The sequence below is a fragment of the Nilaparvata lugens genome, chromosome X, assembly GCF_014356525.2.
Source record: "Nilaparvata lugens isolate BPH chromosome X, ASM1435652v1, whole genome shotgun sequence".
NCBI classification, from domain to species: Eukaryota; Metazoa; Arthropoda; class Insecta; order Hemiptera; family Delphacidae; genus Nilaparvata; species Nilaparvata lugens.
The window spans coordinates 99,356,052-99,373,709 of record NC_052518.1 but is presented as its reverse complement, the minus strand read 5'-3'; the positions used below and the strand labels follow the sequence as shown (position 1 = coordinate 99,373,709).

At 35.0% G+C, this 17,658-nt stretch overlaps 1 protein-coding gene across 1 annotated transcript in view; it reads left to right on the top strand.

The window, feature by feature from the left end:
• LOC111043245 (serine proteinase stubble) overlaps nt 1-17,658 on the top strand; it is a 90,964-nt gene that overhangs the window by 49,661 nt on the left and 23,645 nt on the right. The window contains exons 3-5 of the mRNA XM_039442807.1: nt 3,428-3,687; nt 9,728-10,316; nt 15,219-15,353. Of these exons, the coding sequence (XP_039298741.1) occupies nt 3,428-3,687; nt 9,728-10,316; nt 15,219-15,353 (984 nt within the window). The remainder of the gene's footprint in view (nt 1-3,427; nt 3,688-9,727; nt 10,317-15,218; nt 15,354-17,658) is intronic.

Below are 17,658 nucleotides of genomic sequence, written 5' to 3'. Positions count from 1 at the left end.
CACGTAAATTCATGTTTCCCCATACATAGTTTCATTTATATTTTTTATTCAGAAATAAACAGTTTCATTGGAAAATTGATCATCCATGTACTGTATAATTTAGTGTAATGTACAGCAAATGAGATAAAAAAATGTTCGACTCCTAATAGGTTAATTAATAACCTATCAGCAAAGCCTGGTAACCATAGTAATCAACGTTTCTATATACATCTATTCATAAGCTATGTAGCACAAATCTTATGCAACAAGAAATAAGAATAGACTGAATATACCATTGCAAATGCTTTGAAAGTCAATGAATAGCTATAATATTATAGGATTGAAACTGTACAATAAGTTACCTCTGAGCTTAATAAATTAATGAGTCTACAGATAGATTATTTAAAATGAAACTTTTCAACTGTTTAGTGAAAACACCAATGTATTCTATACAAGAGTTCTAGGATTCCGATTATGATTATTGATATTTGACTCCTTGATTGCTTAAAGCTTTTCTTTCTTGTTTCAACCATTTTGACTGGGCCTTGTTTAGTACTGTGTTTGTATAGTAATGAATATTTGAATTCTTCTGGGTTTACTTTAGATGAAGTTATGTTTGTGTTTATATATGTAAACCGTATATACTTTCAATTACATTAACTTATAACCTTCTGACTTGTATAATGTCTAGTATTAGTTTTTGACTTTGTCTATTGCCAATGTTGCTTAATGACAATAAAAATTAATTTAAATGGAGTAACTTTTAACGTATTATAATTAAATATCACTGTACAGAGTATAGAGAGAAGATACTCAAAAACGTACATAATAAACAGGATATTTGAAATGAAAAAAATGAAAAAGTTCTTTATGAGGCGGAGTTAGGACTTTTTTCATTTTTTCTTAATTGATATTTCGATTGTCTATGCCATCTTTATCGACTAGACGCTAGACTGAGACTGAGTTTTATTTATATATCATTGAAAAATATAATAAGTCGGAATGTATCGTAATTATTTAAGATTTCAAATGTTTTCTGCTATTCATGTAATGTATTTATCCTTTATATCGTTATTATAAAATGCAAGTAAATAGATCACATATATGTAAATATCTGTCAGAATATTTCAAACTTCAAGTTTTGATAACCATGGTGAATTTGTATTTCATTAATGGTGAATTCTGTATTGTATATTATTTGAACTGATAATTCGGATTCAATATGAAAGTAATAGACAACGGCAGATGATATCATCTTCGACCTACATGCATCAGATTTGTCAAGTTCACTTTCTCATTGTAGTGGCACATAATTGATTGATAGCCCGGTAAGAACCCCTGATACAAACAATACACAGCCCACTACCTCTAATTTATCTGACACAAATACTTCATCTAACACATCATCATCATCATCATTGTTGTAGTCATCCTATATTCGTCATTATTCATCATCTCTTCATTGTTTCCATTCTAGGGTCCGCTTTCTCTTATTCAGTCACGTGTGCTGATTCATTTTTCATTATCCTTCAACTCCGGAGGGCGAATTTTGACAAACATAAATTATTCACTACTTCAACTTTGAAATGGAGAGTGATAGTAAGTTACAATAGGAGATTGATTGATTTTTATGTTGATATGCTAGGTCTCGACAGACTCATCGCAGAAATCGAATCCGTTTTTCAAATCAAATCAGTTTTACACAAAACAGAATTACAATTAATAGATAATTGAATAATAAACAAAATATACACAATATAGCACAAAAAATTAAATTGATAAAATCGATTTGATATGAATTATTATTAAATTAAATCCAAATTAAATGGTGTAATTCACCTAGAAGACTTCTCCTACTGCAAATATTGACAACAGGGTAATAACTTTTGAATAGTAGCGCTCATCGAATTTCCATCTAGCTGTTTACCCTGTTATCAATATTTGCAGTAGCAGAAGTCTTCTAGGTGAATTACAGCATTTAATTTGGATTTTCGTTTAATAATAAACAATTGATTAGCATTTGAATAATTTCAATATCTCAGTAATTTCCATCTGCGATTTGATATTACCAAAACCAATAATTTGTGATACTAGCCTTGCAGTTGTTAAACCATTTTCAAATTCTAGTGAACTGAAAGCTTTTAAACACTAAGCAGCAGTATATAGTTATAAAGTATGTGTATGAGACTATGAGTGAGAAGCTCTACGATTGGACGTTAGCTGTTGACCAATGAAGGTTGAGCTGTACTGTCATTGGCCGTGAGAAGACACGCCCAAGTGTTCCAAATATGGTCAACAGAATAGTTGAACAAGCAAATGAAGAGAAACTTAGTAACTAACAAAGCCAAATGGATAATAAATATGAGAAAGAATTGATTAATATACTATTTGAAAACAAGGGAACACGAAAAAACAGAAACTATAACAATGAACAAAGGTAGAAAAATTGATATGAAGGGAGAATCGAAGGTCAAATCAAAAGAAAAATACTGTAACAAGAAGGTAAAAATTGATCTATTAAGTAGGCTACTCTAAGATAAGGCTTAATTAGTCGTGTTGTACTGGAAAGGCCTATGGCAATCTCACCTCAGATCCTTCTTCTCTCTTCTCCCTTATTAAAAATATATTTTTTGTTTATTACTATAATTATTTGTTTTGATTTATTCAGAAAATGCAATAGTTTTTTACTTAATTTGTTCTAGTAGTATTATATGCTTAGATATTTGTATAGGAGGGTTAAGTGGGAGAGAGGGCCGGCTGCGCCCTAACTTCACCCTCCAGGTTGAGATAAAGGCAGCCTATTATCCATTTCCCATCCATTATCCATTCCTCTATTGTTTACATTCATATTAGAAAGAAGGTCCAATTTTCCTATTCTCAATTCTGGCTTTGCTTTCAACTTCAGAAAGGCTTTTCTATCAATCTACTATGCTTTCACATTGATTGTGTTGTTATATTGTTATTTAAGTTACCACGATCTAAAACAACATCAACCCAAACTCCACTAAGTCTTGTAATAGAAAAAACATTATCGATAAATATTGATAGCAAATTTCTTCAAATATAATAAAAACAAAATAAAAATCTTGAATTACCCTTTATTTTTTAAAAACTTTAAAATAGTTCAACAACTAGTTACGACCCTAACTTAGGTCAATTTCAAGTTGAAATGTAGAAAATAAATAAACAAGTTGATAGAGTCTACACTATGTAATATGAACATAATATGCTTATTTTCATATGATTTGTTTACTACAATATTTTTATATTGTTTTTATTAATTTGTTAAAAAGGAGCCCATATGAGTGAAGTGTTTTCTTCAAATTTGTATACAACGATCTGAAACATCATTAAACCCAACTCTATCAAGTCTTGTAATAAATATTATGAATAATTATTGATGTAGTATATCGGATTTATTTAAAATAAAACGACTGTTTGGTTGCAGGTTCAGGACGGAACATCAGACATTTGCCATGCTTGAGCAGACAGACTGGAGAGAAGGGTATTTGTATGTTTGCCTTCTCATGCGCAAAAGCCAATGGAACTCATTTGGGCACATGCATAGATCGATTCTACTTCGGAAGCTGTTGTAAAGTGTTGACGAATCCTTCGGCTCTAGACGTTCCAGCGGGAGTGGAGAACAATCAGATTCTAGATGAGGTGACATCTACGGAAGCATCTTATCATCTGTCTACTTTTCAAACGGTATGTTTACATATGTCTCCATTTACTTGCACTTATCTACTTGTTATTTCTATAGTGAGTTCCACGTTATAATGGCAGTGAAGAAAGATAAGAGAAAAACGTTGCTAAGTCTCTCCATTTTGCCACTGAGTGTACACAGCTGTTACTCAATTCATCCCATTAAATTTGATCTAATAATAATTATCATTATTAGCAATGGTATTGCTATGCTTGTCTATAATGAATAATGAATTTTTTGCCAAATACAAGAAATATTTTTACAAATAAAATAATCATTAAATTACAATAGTTTTTGACAGTGCTTAATTTGTAAATTTTGAGGTGCCGGAACTCTGGCTGGCCCGACTACAGGGGGTTCGGAATACCCTCCAGGGGAAGGGGGTCCGGGGACCACCCCCGGAAAAATTCTCTAAATTCAGCCTTAAAACCCAGTATCAAACGTGAAACAAATACAGATTTGATCAAATTAAATGGTAGAGGATAATACTATAAATTGCCAGAGCCTTAAGAAGGGCGAAAAATGAGAATGAAAACTGGCTTAAAAGATAAACTGTAATATTTTTATTTATGTCTACAATTATTATTACAAAACTTGTTGACAAAACTGTCAAAATTCAAGACCTAGGCCTAGTTTGTTTTTGGAAATAGCAGTTTTAAGAGAATATTTCCCACAGCACAATACTGTCTTCATTATAAGTTTGCTCACTTCGACTTTTTGAATTTGTGTCGAGAGCAGAGTGGTGTCCTCTTGCCAGCCAAGACCTAACGTAACGTTCAGATTTGTATCTTGCCACAGGAGGTTCCAGGTGGCGGATGCGCAGAAGATCACAGACAGTGTTTATGTAAAGGGGAGATCGAAGGGACGTCATAATTAAGTTCATTGCTGAGAAGCCTCGTTCACACTCAGCACTGGGCAGTTGGGCACTGCAATACTGTTTATTACAGAAAGTAGCTTTCTGAACATGGGAGGTTCCTCAAAATGGACAGTTTCTCCCCGGACGGTCATATTTACTCATTCACATGCGTGTGGACGCGAGTTTTGATATTTTTAGCTGCAACTTCTTGTTCCGGTGCGTTCCGGCACAAATTAAGCTCTGGTTTTTGGCTTGACTAGAAAAAGATTATCATTGTGCTATCATTCAATAAAGCGGATAGCACTATCTCTTTCTCGCTTTGCTCTGTTGCCAGATCGGCTTTTAACAATGTAGAATTGATAATTAATTAACTAAATAGTTCATCTTAATTATGAAAATTCATTATGCAATTATTGAAAAATATGATTTCTTCCTAAATAAAATATAATTGATTATTCTAAACGAGAATGAACAGTTAAAATTAGATCAATTAACCTGTATCAGCTACTGCCTATAGAAGGACAAGATTGACAAGACAGAGAATCGGCAACGTTGTTCTCCTATCTTTCTCCACTGCCATTATAACGTGGACCTCACTATAGTAGTTATCAATTCTTAATTTATGCTCATCTTTATTCAAATTTGGATTTCAAACTCAATCTCATCGTATGTCAATTATTTCTTTGTAATAGCTATCAATTCTTAATTTATTCTCACCTTAAATCATACAGTATTTTTTTAATACTACTCATCCATTTCTTACTCTATTTTTAATAGAATAGAATAGAAAAAGCTAAATATTGAATTAAATAAATAAGCTAACTTAAGCGAACCTCAAAGAGGCTGCTTGGCAAGGTACCATTTATACGAAACATATAAATTCAAATATAAAAATACATATATCAGTGAACTTTATTTTTTCAAGAATTAACTTATCAGTTAAAATTATCATGATATTAACTAATTGATTGTTGGCTCAGCTCTCATAAATCTCAAACGTGTTATAATGTATGGTCAACCTGAAATTACATACAAAAAATAGAACGGAATGAATTACAACAATACCATACATTAATAATGAATTACATTATGCTACATCTAAAGTGTAATTATTCAACCAAATTTTTTAATTTCTTTTCAAAATAATAATACTGAGGGTGATGCCCACATAAGCTCTTAGGCTAGTGCGTGGGTAATGAGTGAGAGGGAGGATTATGAGAGATGATGACTACTTTTTAGATAGTCGGGACCGACGGCTTATCGTCTCCTCCAAAAGACGGATTGGCATGACAATTATTTCTTTGTTACAACATATATATTAACAGCGTCTAGACGTCGGAGCGGTAGGGTAGCATTTTAGTAGCTTGGTATGAATGGAAGAGTAACAACAGATATAGTGAGGTCTACGTTATGGAGTAAGATGGTAGGATAGTTTTACGATTCTCTGCCTTGTCTTCTATAGAGGATATCTCGTTATGGTGTAAGATAGTAGAATAGTGTTACGATTCTCTGCCTTGTATTCTATAGAGGACAGCTAATACCGGTATATCTGATGTAATATAAACTGTTCATTCACGGTATTTAGATGAAAACGGTAGGGGTCATGAAATGTGTGCGCAGTGGCCAGCCAGCTAGATTGCGTCATCGCCACCAAACGAGGTTTTTAACACCTATTAGAAGAACATCTTTTATCTAAGATGTGTGGCTTTTATTTATTTAACACCTATTAGAAATTTACAAAAAGTATTTTTGTTAAAAACAGATGATTGGATATAAAATGACGTCAGCTACACCGGAAATTTAGCACAAACATGCGCGTGTCACCTACCGTCTTCTTCTATATACCGTGCTGTTCATTCATATTTTGAATAAACAATCATGTAGTTTTCCTCAAGAAAATTTATTTTCCAACGATTACTTGAAGGCGGATGAGGAGAAATCCCAACGGCGGAGGGCTGAAGGTGAAGAGCCTAGGGAGTCAACCCGAACTAAATCCAGGGTAGGATACACTCTGAAAGCTGCATTGAAAGCAAATGCCTAGGAGATGTTTAAAATATAGAAACCTTTTAAATAACCTCTTAAGAAAAACAAAATATGACTAATACAATAATAAATTGCGTCAATGTAGAGGAAATTCTAAAAAATAAAATCACAAGATTTGTGTTGGTGACCTTGTTGTTTTCAAATAAAATCACAAATCCTGTGTGATTTTATTCTATTCGTAAAAAAATATTTTCAATGATTAAATTATAAATTATCATAATATTGATATTGAATATTTTGCTGATTAATTATTACATTTCCGTATTGTTAGAAAACGATTTGACAACGTTGCGGGGAAAATAGGATAGCGATATCTGCTTTGTGGAATGATAGACAAGGATAGCAACACCAATGTTAATCAAATATTGTCATTATAATATAGACCTCACGAAAGTCAAGGAATCGGTGAAATTTCACTTGATTAAATTCGTGCTTATTAGCGGATTGCTGTATTGCGAACGCAAGCTAACGTGTGTGTGTGTGTGTGTGTGTGTGTGTGCGTGTGTATGTGTGTGTGTGTGTGTGTGTGTGTGTGTGAGAGAGAGAGAGAGAGAGTGAGTGTGAGACGACCGTTAACTCTGCTCTGTGTGTTGTTCGGCCGTTGAACGGCAGATACATATTTATTAATAATGCTGTAGAAATTTGTGTATAAATTTAAATGTGATATAATCTTGCTTGGTAACTGAAGGGAAAATTTTCGTTTTCATCCAGTTTTTTTTTGGTGGAAGTACAAGAGCTGTGAATCTAGGAATGAATTGTTGAGAACGCGGTATGAGTGAATCAAATCAGAAATGGCATTGACCTTGGTTGGCCCACTTCTTCAACAAGGCCTAGGCCTACTGTACTCACGATTCTGGTTTAGGACATACTGTACTTTGTCAACTTTTCTAGAAATTCTGTACTTGCTTCATTGAAAAATGTTTTCAAGTAGAAATGATCATGTTTATACTCTTCAATCTTCAGTTTAAAAATACAAATCTATATAGTGAAGTCCACATTATAATACAGTAGGTAGTGGCTGTGATTGATTAGCAATGGTATTGCTATCCATGTCTATCATTCAACAAAGCAGATAGCGCTATCTCTTGCTTTGCTCTGTTGCCAGATCGTCTTTTAACAATGTAGAAATAATACTCAATTAACAAAATATTTCATCTTAATTGTGAAATTACTGAAAAATATTATTTCTTGCTCAATAAAATATAATTGATTATTTTGAACGAGAATGAACAGTTAATATTACATCAGTAAACCTGTATCAGCTACCGTCTATAGAAGGCATTGACAAGACAGAGAATCGGCAACGTTTTTCTTGCTTAATTTCTTGCTTGATAAAATATAATTGATTATTTTGAACGAGAATGAACAGTTAATATTACATCAGTAAACCTGTATCAGCTACCGTCTATAGAAGGTATTGACAAGACAGAGGATCGGCAACGTTTTTCTCCTATCTTTCTCCACTGTCATTATAACGTGGACCTCACTATAGTTATATATTCAGGATAGAATTATTTTGTATCATTAGTTCATATCTGTACTATATATAAGTGGAGCACATTTCTTTTATTTTAACCCATTCCTCTAACTAAACCTGATAAATTCAGATTTATATCAGCTTTAAGTTCTAGTTTCATTCTCTCTCACGAGTAAACCGTTGGTGTGCTACTTTTTAACATGAGTAGGCTATCAGTATGTGAGAAACAACCTGAGTAGAATAATTTTGCAAAGCTACTCAAAATGCCCGATGATTTTTAATTCCTTTTTATGAATAGATTGTGTATGATTGGATCAATGAATGAATAAACGTATTCCGAAATACCACAATTATTTAATTATGAAGGTAAAACCAGGAGAATTTGAAAGTGAATTATCTATATGTTTTGGACATGGATAGTATTATTACCGCATGTTTTTCATCCGACACGTTGTAACAGAAGATTTGGCTACAGAAGACTTATCTTTCAAAATATGTCTTGAACTTGACTATTATTATTAGCGTATGGCTTTGAATGGTGGGGAGACCCAAGCGTAGTTGCACCTCGCCGTATATAGTCCAAAGTTCCCTAATGGGAAAAATTAGTAAATCAGACTAAGGTTATAGTGAGCACACTAATATAACTTGACTAAAGACAATATCAATCAATCTATCAATCAGTTATCAATAAATCAATCTTGTAGCTTATTAGAGTCTATCTAGTCCTTATTATAATAATCTATTAGCCACAGAGTAACAGCTGTGGCCACAATTAGCGATTTTCGGAGAAATTACACTGATTTCTTATGTGATTTCTCCAGAATTTGATGTGAATTTCTCCACATGTGTGGCTCTCTATAATCCAAAGTAACAATCTAAAGTATTGTACAGTTATATATAATCAAAATTAAATAGCGCCTTGGACAGCTGAGAATCGGATTAAGCAATTTCTTAAGAGTTGTGTATTATTTTAATATTACTTTCACAAACTTAATTATTTATTCATCAATACAAATGCAAACCATAATATAGATATGACTTGTAAAGAGCAACGAAACAGCCCGAAACTGCTCTACTCCAAAATTTTATAATAAGTAGTATTTCCAAAAGAAAAGTTATATTTTCACTTCCAAGAGTTTCAGACCAATTCTATGTCCAAATGAAGAAACTAGAAATTTTAAGGATTAAAACTAATTAGAAACTTCAATAACAGTCACAGTAATTATTGACATGGACTCCATTACTGATTCTTCAAGATGTAATTCTAGAGAATGAGAACACATTATATACTTACAAGCTCTACACAATAAAAGTAAATTCGTTTGGCTTTTGTTGATGGGGAGTCCCTTGCGGGAAGTTTCAACCACGCCTGAATGTAAATAATTTAAGCAGTTAATATGCCTTACGACTGTCATACTTCAGCCGGGACCGAAAGTTAATATGCCAACCGATAACACGGGAGTTACCATCATTGTAACCTGCTTCAATTAAAGTAATGTTTATTCAACCTTAGTTTATGTGGTTATTCTTCAAGATTTTCTGGAATTTTTCCAAAAAAATTTTCAAAACAAGGATTTGAGTTTAATAATAATATGTTTGTAGCTTGATTTATTCCAGATTCTTGATCTTGAATATTGTACTAATTTCTCTGTTTCTTCTGTTCTAGGTTGATATTGGTCGATTAAATGAGACGACCTCGTATCTACAGAGTTCTACATCTAGAACAGAGCCGGAGAAGCCGGCCAGTGCTTTCAAACCCACCAAAAAACCCACAAAACCCGCTGATAGCTTTGTGACAAAGCGGCCATCCACAGCCTCCTATAAACCAACCAGTCCCAGTCCCAAACCAATCTCATCAAGTCCCAAACCAACCTCACCCAGTCCTAAACCAACTTTCAAGCCGCAAATCTCCACTCACAGACCAATCTCTTCCAGTCAGCGTCCGGTATCGACCACTGCCAAGCCTGTGACTTCTAGCTCGAAACCAATCTCGACAAGTCATAGGCCGATCTCGACAACTGCCAAGCCGTTGGTGAAGCCGATCACCTCCAGTCACAAGCCGGCTGTCAGTTTCAGGCCTTCCTCGCCAAGGCCCAAGCCACAGAAGCCCGTCTCGACGCCTGTGCCGACCAAGAAGCCTGGTTATGTGCAACTGGTGTTGACCACTTTGTCTCCATCGAGTCCCACCACCATTCCACCGGCACTTGTCACCTGGACGACTGTCGAAGAGGTTCCTGCTCGTCCCGTGCCTACTGGTAAGCTCAATAAAGTAGAATTAACAAAAATGAATCAAGTAGAATTTAAAAAAATTAATAAATAAAGGAGAATTGAAAGAACTTTCGACTTGGAGGGGTATGTACAGAGAAAAGTAGGGATACAGCAGCCGCGATATTGCCATGCTATAGCAGACAGAGTTCTGTCATAGAGAAACAATAGCGTAAGTAGATATCACATGGTATAGGGCGTTTATGTCGCAACTTTTACTGTTATCTCAAGCCGATTACTGTTGATTATTCTCGAATTTCACTGTTTTGTGGGGGTGAGAGTGTATAAACGGCACAATATGAGAGACTACCAGTGTCACAGGAAAGAATTACATGATCGAACTATCGGCTTGAGATAACAGTAAGAGTTGCGACATAAACGCCCTATACCATGGGATATCTACTTATGCTATTGTTTCTCTATGGTTCTGTATTCTTTCTATAGTCAGGTCCTAAGTTATAATGGCAGTGTTTGATTGGTAATGATATTGCTATCCTTGTCTATCATTCAACAAAGAGGATAGTGCTATCTCTTTCTCGCTTTGCTCTGTTGCCAGATCGTCTTTTAACAATGTAGAATATCAATAATTAATTAATGAAATATTTCATATTAATTATGGAAAATGGAGTTAGTTTATCAGGAATTCCATGTAATGGATATCAGACAGATTTATATTAAAGTTTTAGTAATTTTCATCTGGCATAATAAAAATACAATTTTCATTTTATCAAACCACATTTACAATACCAGACACCAAAATAACATTGGCATTGTGCAGCCACGCCTGCTAAATAATTGTACCAGGACTAACAGCCACTATCTATGTCACATTCTGTACAGGAATATCCCAAACCATTTGAAGCAAATGGAAAATGTTGTCAGCATTAGCACCTTTAAATGCTATCTTAAAAGGTGGCTGTTTGAAATTGGTAGGGACGTCGCATCGCGGCTCATCCAATCCGCCTATATCCATTGAACATCACCTCTGGTTGTGAGTGTTCGTCTGTATATGCAGGACTCTGTATGTCTCTTAAAATTATTCAGTTCGTACTACTTTTTTTTCTTTTTTTCAGTACCATATATATATGAATATAATATATATATATATATTTTTTTTAACTACAGAAGTTTGGGTTCAACAACATTAAGTGCTCTCCACATCCTCTAAAGATATTTTTTTATTTACTCTACTTTACTTATTCTATTGTTTTTGTTGTTTTTTTTTATTATAAATCTTCAACTGTCAGATTGTTATAATGCAGTTCACGGTGCTCATTCCCGACACCCAGACTTGTTGTCTTTGTGGGGAATATTCACTATTTATCTAATGTTTCTGCTGCTGTATTACTTTTTTTGTGAATAAAGATCATTTGAATTTGAATTTGAATTTGATTTTGCAATTATTGGAAAAAATATAATTAGTTATTTTAAACGAGAATGAACAGTACATGGATAAATATTACATCAATAAACCTGTATCAGCTACCGTCTATAGAAGGCATTGACAAAACAGAGGTTCGGCAACGTTTTTCTCCTATCATTCTCCACTGAAATTATAAAGTGGACATTATAGTAGGAATACCGCGGCCGCGATGTTTCCATGCTATAGCAGACAGCGTTCTGTATTCTTTCTATAGTGAGGTCCACGTTATAATGGCAGTGCTTGTTTAGCAATGGTATTGCTATCCTTGTCTATCATTCAAAAAAGCGGATAGTGCTATCTCTTTCTGGCTTTGCTCAGATCATCTATCAACAATGTAGAATTAATAATTAATAAACAAAATATTTCATCTTAATTATGAAAATTCATAATTGAAAAATATAATTTCTTGCTTAATAAAATATAATTGATTATTTTAGACGAGAATGAACAGTTAATAGTACATCAATAAACCTGTATCAGCTACCGTCTATAGAAGGCATTGACAAGACAGAGGTTCGGCATCGTTTTTCTCCTATCTTTCTCCACTGCCATTATAACGTGGACCTCACTCAGCTACCGTCTATAGAAGGCATTAACAAGACAGAGGATCGGCAACGTTGTTCTTCTATCTTTCTCCACAGCTATTATAACGTGGACCTCACTATAGTGAGTGTTCAACACCTCATGATACGCTTACCTAATTTCCTCTCTGGAAGCAGTGCATCGACTGAGCCTGTTTTGTCGACTTGGCAATCTCGCTTTTTTATATGATTCTATTAATTCATCCAATCGGCTGAACTGGTTCTCTATCACCCTTCATCTCTCTGCTCCGCTTATGCCCCCAGTCGGAGGTTGTTTTAATTCTATTGAAACCGTCCAGCTTCTAAAAACAGTACACAAGCATATGAAGTTAGGTCCACGTTATAATGGCAGTGGAGAAAGATAGGAGAACAACGTTGCCGATCCTCTGTCTTGAACCGATATCGGTTAAACCGATACCTGTTTATTGATGTATTACCTGTTCATTCTCGTTTAGAATAATCAATTATATTTTATTAAGCAAGAAATTTTATTTTTCAATAATTTCATAAGGAATTTTCATAATCAAGATGAAATATTTTGTTAGTATATTATTAATTCCTCATTGTTAAAAGACGATCTGGCAACAGAGAAAAGCGAGAAAGAGATAGCTCCATCCGCTTTGTTAAGTGATAGATAAGGGTGGCAATACCATTGCTAATCAAACACTGCCATTATAACGTGGACCTCGCTATAATATAATATTATTATAAACCAGGAATTTTCATAATCAAGATGAAATATTTTGTTAGTATATTATTAATTCCTCATTGTTAAAAGACGATCTGGCAACAGAGAAAAGCGAGAAAGAGATAGCTCCATCCGCTTTGTTGAGTGATAGATAAGGGTGGCAATACCATTGCTAATCAAACACTGCCATTATAACGTGGACCTCGCTATATTATAAACCGTCCTGCTTCTAAAAACAGTACACACGCATGTAGTAACAACAACCATGCAGAGAGTAATTTTTTAGCCCTGTTTACCATTTTTTAAAGTAATTCATAAAACGGGAATTCATTGTTTGAGAGTGTTGAAGTTCATGCATGTATTTAAATGGATCAAAGCATACCACTCCACTATGTGCGCCACAATTTAAATACATGCATTACATTAAACACTCTCAAACTTGAAGCTTTGCTGCTCCATTGTTTTTATCCTAACGGGCTGTTTTGAACTTCATCACTCACTATGTTCTCACCCTATGGGCTGTTTTCAACTTCACTAACGATCAGCTATCTAAGGGTTAAAACATAGTAGAGCTTCACTGTTTCACTGCTCCACTGTTTTTATCCTAACGGGCCGTTTTGAACTTCACCGCTCACTATGTTCTCACCCTCCGGGCTGTTTTCAACTTTACTAACGATCAGCTATCTAAGGGTTAAAACATAGTGGATCTTCAATCCCTCCATCGCCGATCCACTATGTTTTCATATTTTCAGCATGGTTTTCATTAGTAAAGTTAGTGGTAGAGTTCCCTGGGCAAGTACTAACTATCTTTTGAACTCTCCCAATGGTAGAGTTAATGGTTCAATGGTTCATGGTAGAGTACTAGTTTGTTTTTAGTAGAGTAGAGTGGGATAGTATACTCTACCACTTGCCTTCCCCCACCACCGCTCCTCACTCTACTCTACCACTTCTATGCTAATGGAAACAGTCTCGAGCTAGTAGAGTAGAGTCGTGCCATAGGCTATCAAGTTTAAGAAGTATTGTTATTTATTGAAAAGTCAAATCAAATCAAAGTTAATTCATCAAAACGATTACAATACAAATTTGGATACTATATAACACTCAATACAAAATAATAAATCAAAGAAGTTTTATGCATTGAATAATATTTCTTAAAAGGCATAGATAATTTAATGAATAAATTATCCAATAATTAAATCTTGAAGTATTAATTTATTAAAGTTTTAATAAGTGTTTAAGTGTTAATTTATTAAAAAGTATTGACATTTTAAGGTCAGTTCCGTTCACTAGACAACACACATTCTCAACTGTAGTGAAAACAGTTACTTGACCAAGTAAGTAGAGTAGAGTTAGCTTGGTAGAGATAGTATGCCAGTTACTCGACCACTAACTACTAGTGAAAACCAGGCTTTATAAACGCCTTTAAAATCGGGGAAGGATATTCAAGTTTGAATATTTTTTCTGATGTGCCTTCCAAACTTCACTATCAGAGGCATTCAACTAAATGCATTAGGCACTTAGAATCCCTCCAGCCACGTTTACCGCTTCACTATATATCAACTATGAGATAGAAAGAAAAATAAAAATCTTAGTACCCTTTTTGAAATATTTAATCACAACATGTTTCGGACATTGATGCCAATTTCAAGTGATATTGCTTTTATCTCACACACTGTGATCTCATATAAAATGTTGAACAGTATGGCGTAGCCAGGAATTGAGCGATGAAGTCTCATCATTGATACATCTCGTTTGGGATCAAAGTACCGAAAGTATCTCCTTTCAGTACGATGTATGATTTTCTAGTAACCGCTGAAGAATTTATTCCATTCCATCCAAAATAATTTAATTTAAATCACAGAGGCACGCATTTATCACTAGTCAATAACGTTCCCGACCACTCAGTACCAGATGAATAAAATCCATAATCCAAGGTAAAACAGTTGTTTAAGCACTCAGTGGGACGTAGAAGAATGTCTTGGTTGAAAAACTTAAGGGAAACATTAAATTCCACAACATACCTAATTGTTAGAGTGGCGGTGATCAAGGTATGAATTGGACATTTCCCTCCGCAATAGGGAAGGTCCTCAAAGAAAACGGGTCCAAAATAATTATCAGTGCAAATTTAATTCTCATCTTGGTTTTTGTGTATGGTTTTCATTCTGAATTTGTCTTTATAATGGACATTTCTATTTTCCAGTGTCAAATAATAAGACTGAACCACCTCAGAGAATAGCAGAGCCAACGACCACAACGACTACATCCACGATGACAACTCCTAATTGGGTGGAAATATCAGTTTCCACGCATGCGCCAACTACATTTGATACATCAGGTAAGTAAAGTCATTTAAATCTTACTCATTCACTAAATCTAAAGTTGGGAGCTTGGACTTTAAAAAAGTCAAACCTCAAAAGCATTGAAGCATTTGAAATGTGGTGATACAGGAGGATGTGGAGGATGCCATGTATGGCAGAGGTGACAACTAGAAATGTATACTCTCACTGATGAAGGAATGTGAAGTCATTTCAACAATAAGAAGAAGGAAATTGGAAAATTTAGGACATGTAATGAGGGGTGTGAAAGAAGAGGGAACGAAAATTGATGGAAATCGACTGACAGTATAATATAATGACCTGATATGGTATATTATATTATACCAAGATGCATGAGCATTGAGTCTAGAGGTGAGAAAACGGTTGCTCGAAACGTATGTATGGAGCATTGCAACCTATGGAAGTGAAGCTTGGATGATGGGTGTGAAAGAAGGAAGAAGGATTTCGGCTTTTGAGACATGGTGCTACAGAAGAATGCTGAGGATCAGTTGGAGAGAGAAGGGAATGAATGAAGAGGTGTTTCAAAAATTTGGAGATTCAGATTCAGATTGGAGAGAGAGGTTGTCCACTGAAAGAAATAAAAAGGAGAAGAACATAAATACTTCGACATGAGGGACTGAAAAATTATAATGGAGGGAATGATTGAGGGAAGGAATGCGCGAGGAAGGCCAAGACTGGAGTATATAGAACAACTGGAAAAAATGTGAGATGTGCCAAATACAGAGACCTCAAAAGGATGGCGGATGACAGAGAGGCATGGACAGTTGCTGCCAACCAGCCCAACGGCTCTTAACCAAAGAGAGAAAATGTAGGGTGAGAAGTATGAACTGTTGAGGCTTATCATACTCATCATCTCTTCTTTCTTTCTGGTGAAAGGAGTGTGGGACATAGAAGACTGTCCTGGTTGTGTAATTTGAGAGATTGGTATGACTGCAACTTAAAATAGCTGTTTTCCAGTCCCTATGTAGATCTGAAAGACATTGTTTGCAGACGACTCTCGTCTGACGTCAGAACAGGTTTCTTTCCGGCCTAGGCCGGAAAGAGTACCCTTTCCGGCCGCTTTTTGAAAATGTGTTTGGACAACTGTGCCATATGGTGCATTGTGTTCAGGAGGGTGAGATCGGAAATTTCCACCCCACTTTGAGTACCCTACGACGTCTGGTTCTTGAGATATGAGACATCAAAGTCCCCCCCCCTCATAAAACATTCTTATTCAATTTATTATTCTTATATAGCTGATGCCAGAAAGTTAGGCAGCTTAGTGGGTCACATGGTGTAACCTACTCACAGCTGATGCAATGCATCTATCTATTGCCAAGCTAGATGACAACTCTACTTGACAACATCAGCTGTTGGAACGCACAATAGACGAAACCGCCAAACTTTTTGGCGTCAACTATACCTGTAGTGTGGCGAAAAATATCATACGCGACTCTCTCAGAAAGGTGTTTACGGTATTCGGATAACATATTCCCCATATTCCCGGGCTCGGCAAGCCTCGCCCGGGAAACTATCCTCATACCATAAACACTAACTTTCTGTGCTTGTAGCGTAGTATACTATTCCGGGCTGAAATTATTAAAGTGGAAATCGCTGTGATGATTCCCAACCTCCGATAGAAGGTACCAAAAGAAGGAGATTGTTTCTAAAACTCAATTTTTTCTATGAGTTATCATAGAGAGAAGATTGCGTATTTTCATGAGAGAAGTTAGCCATAACGTTATCTTTTTTCTATGGTACTACATAGTTTACAGTACTATTAAATAAAAAACAACTTGATATCGTCAAAACCACTCATTTATTCAAATACAATTTTAGATACGATTTTCTATGAATATCAATCTCTAGCAAATTGAAAGCTTTGTGTAGCAGAATACATAGTATGGGCGAAACCCTACGATTGGCCATTAGCTGTTGACCAATGAAGGTTGAGCTCTACTATCATTGGCCAAGACAAGACACACCTAAGTATCCCAAATATGGTCATCAGAATCGATACACAAGAGAAGCTTAGAAACTGACAAAATCATATAGATAATAATATGAAAAAGAATGGAAGATATGTAAAATTTTTTACTTACTCCTTTGCTCTACAATCCATTGAGGGTCTTGGCCTCCCGCAGAATGCCTCTCCATTCGTCTCGATTTTTAGCTTTTCTTCTCCATCTTCTGATGTCCATCTGCCTGAAGTCGGATTCGAATTTTTCGAAATGTTGAATCTCTGCATTTAAATAATGGTAAAGGCATTTGAACATTTTAGAAGTTATGGAAATAACTAGGATAATACAAAACGTCTAGTTCAAA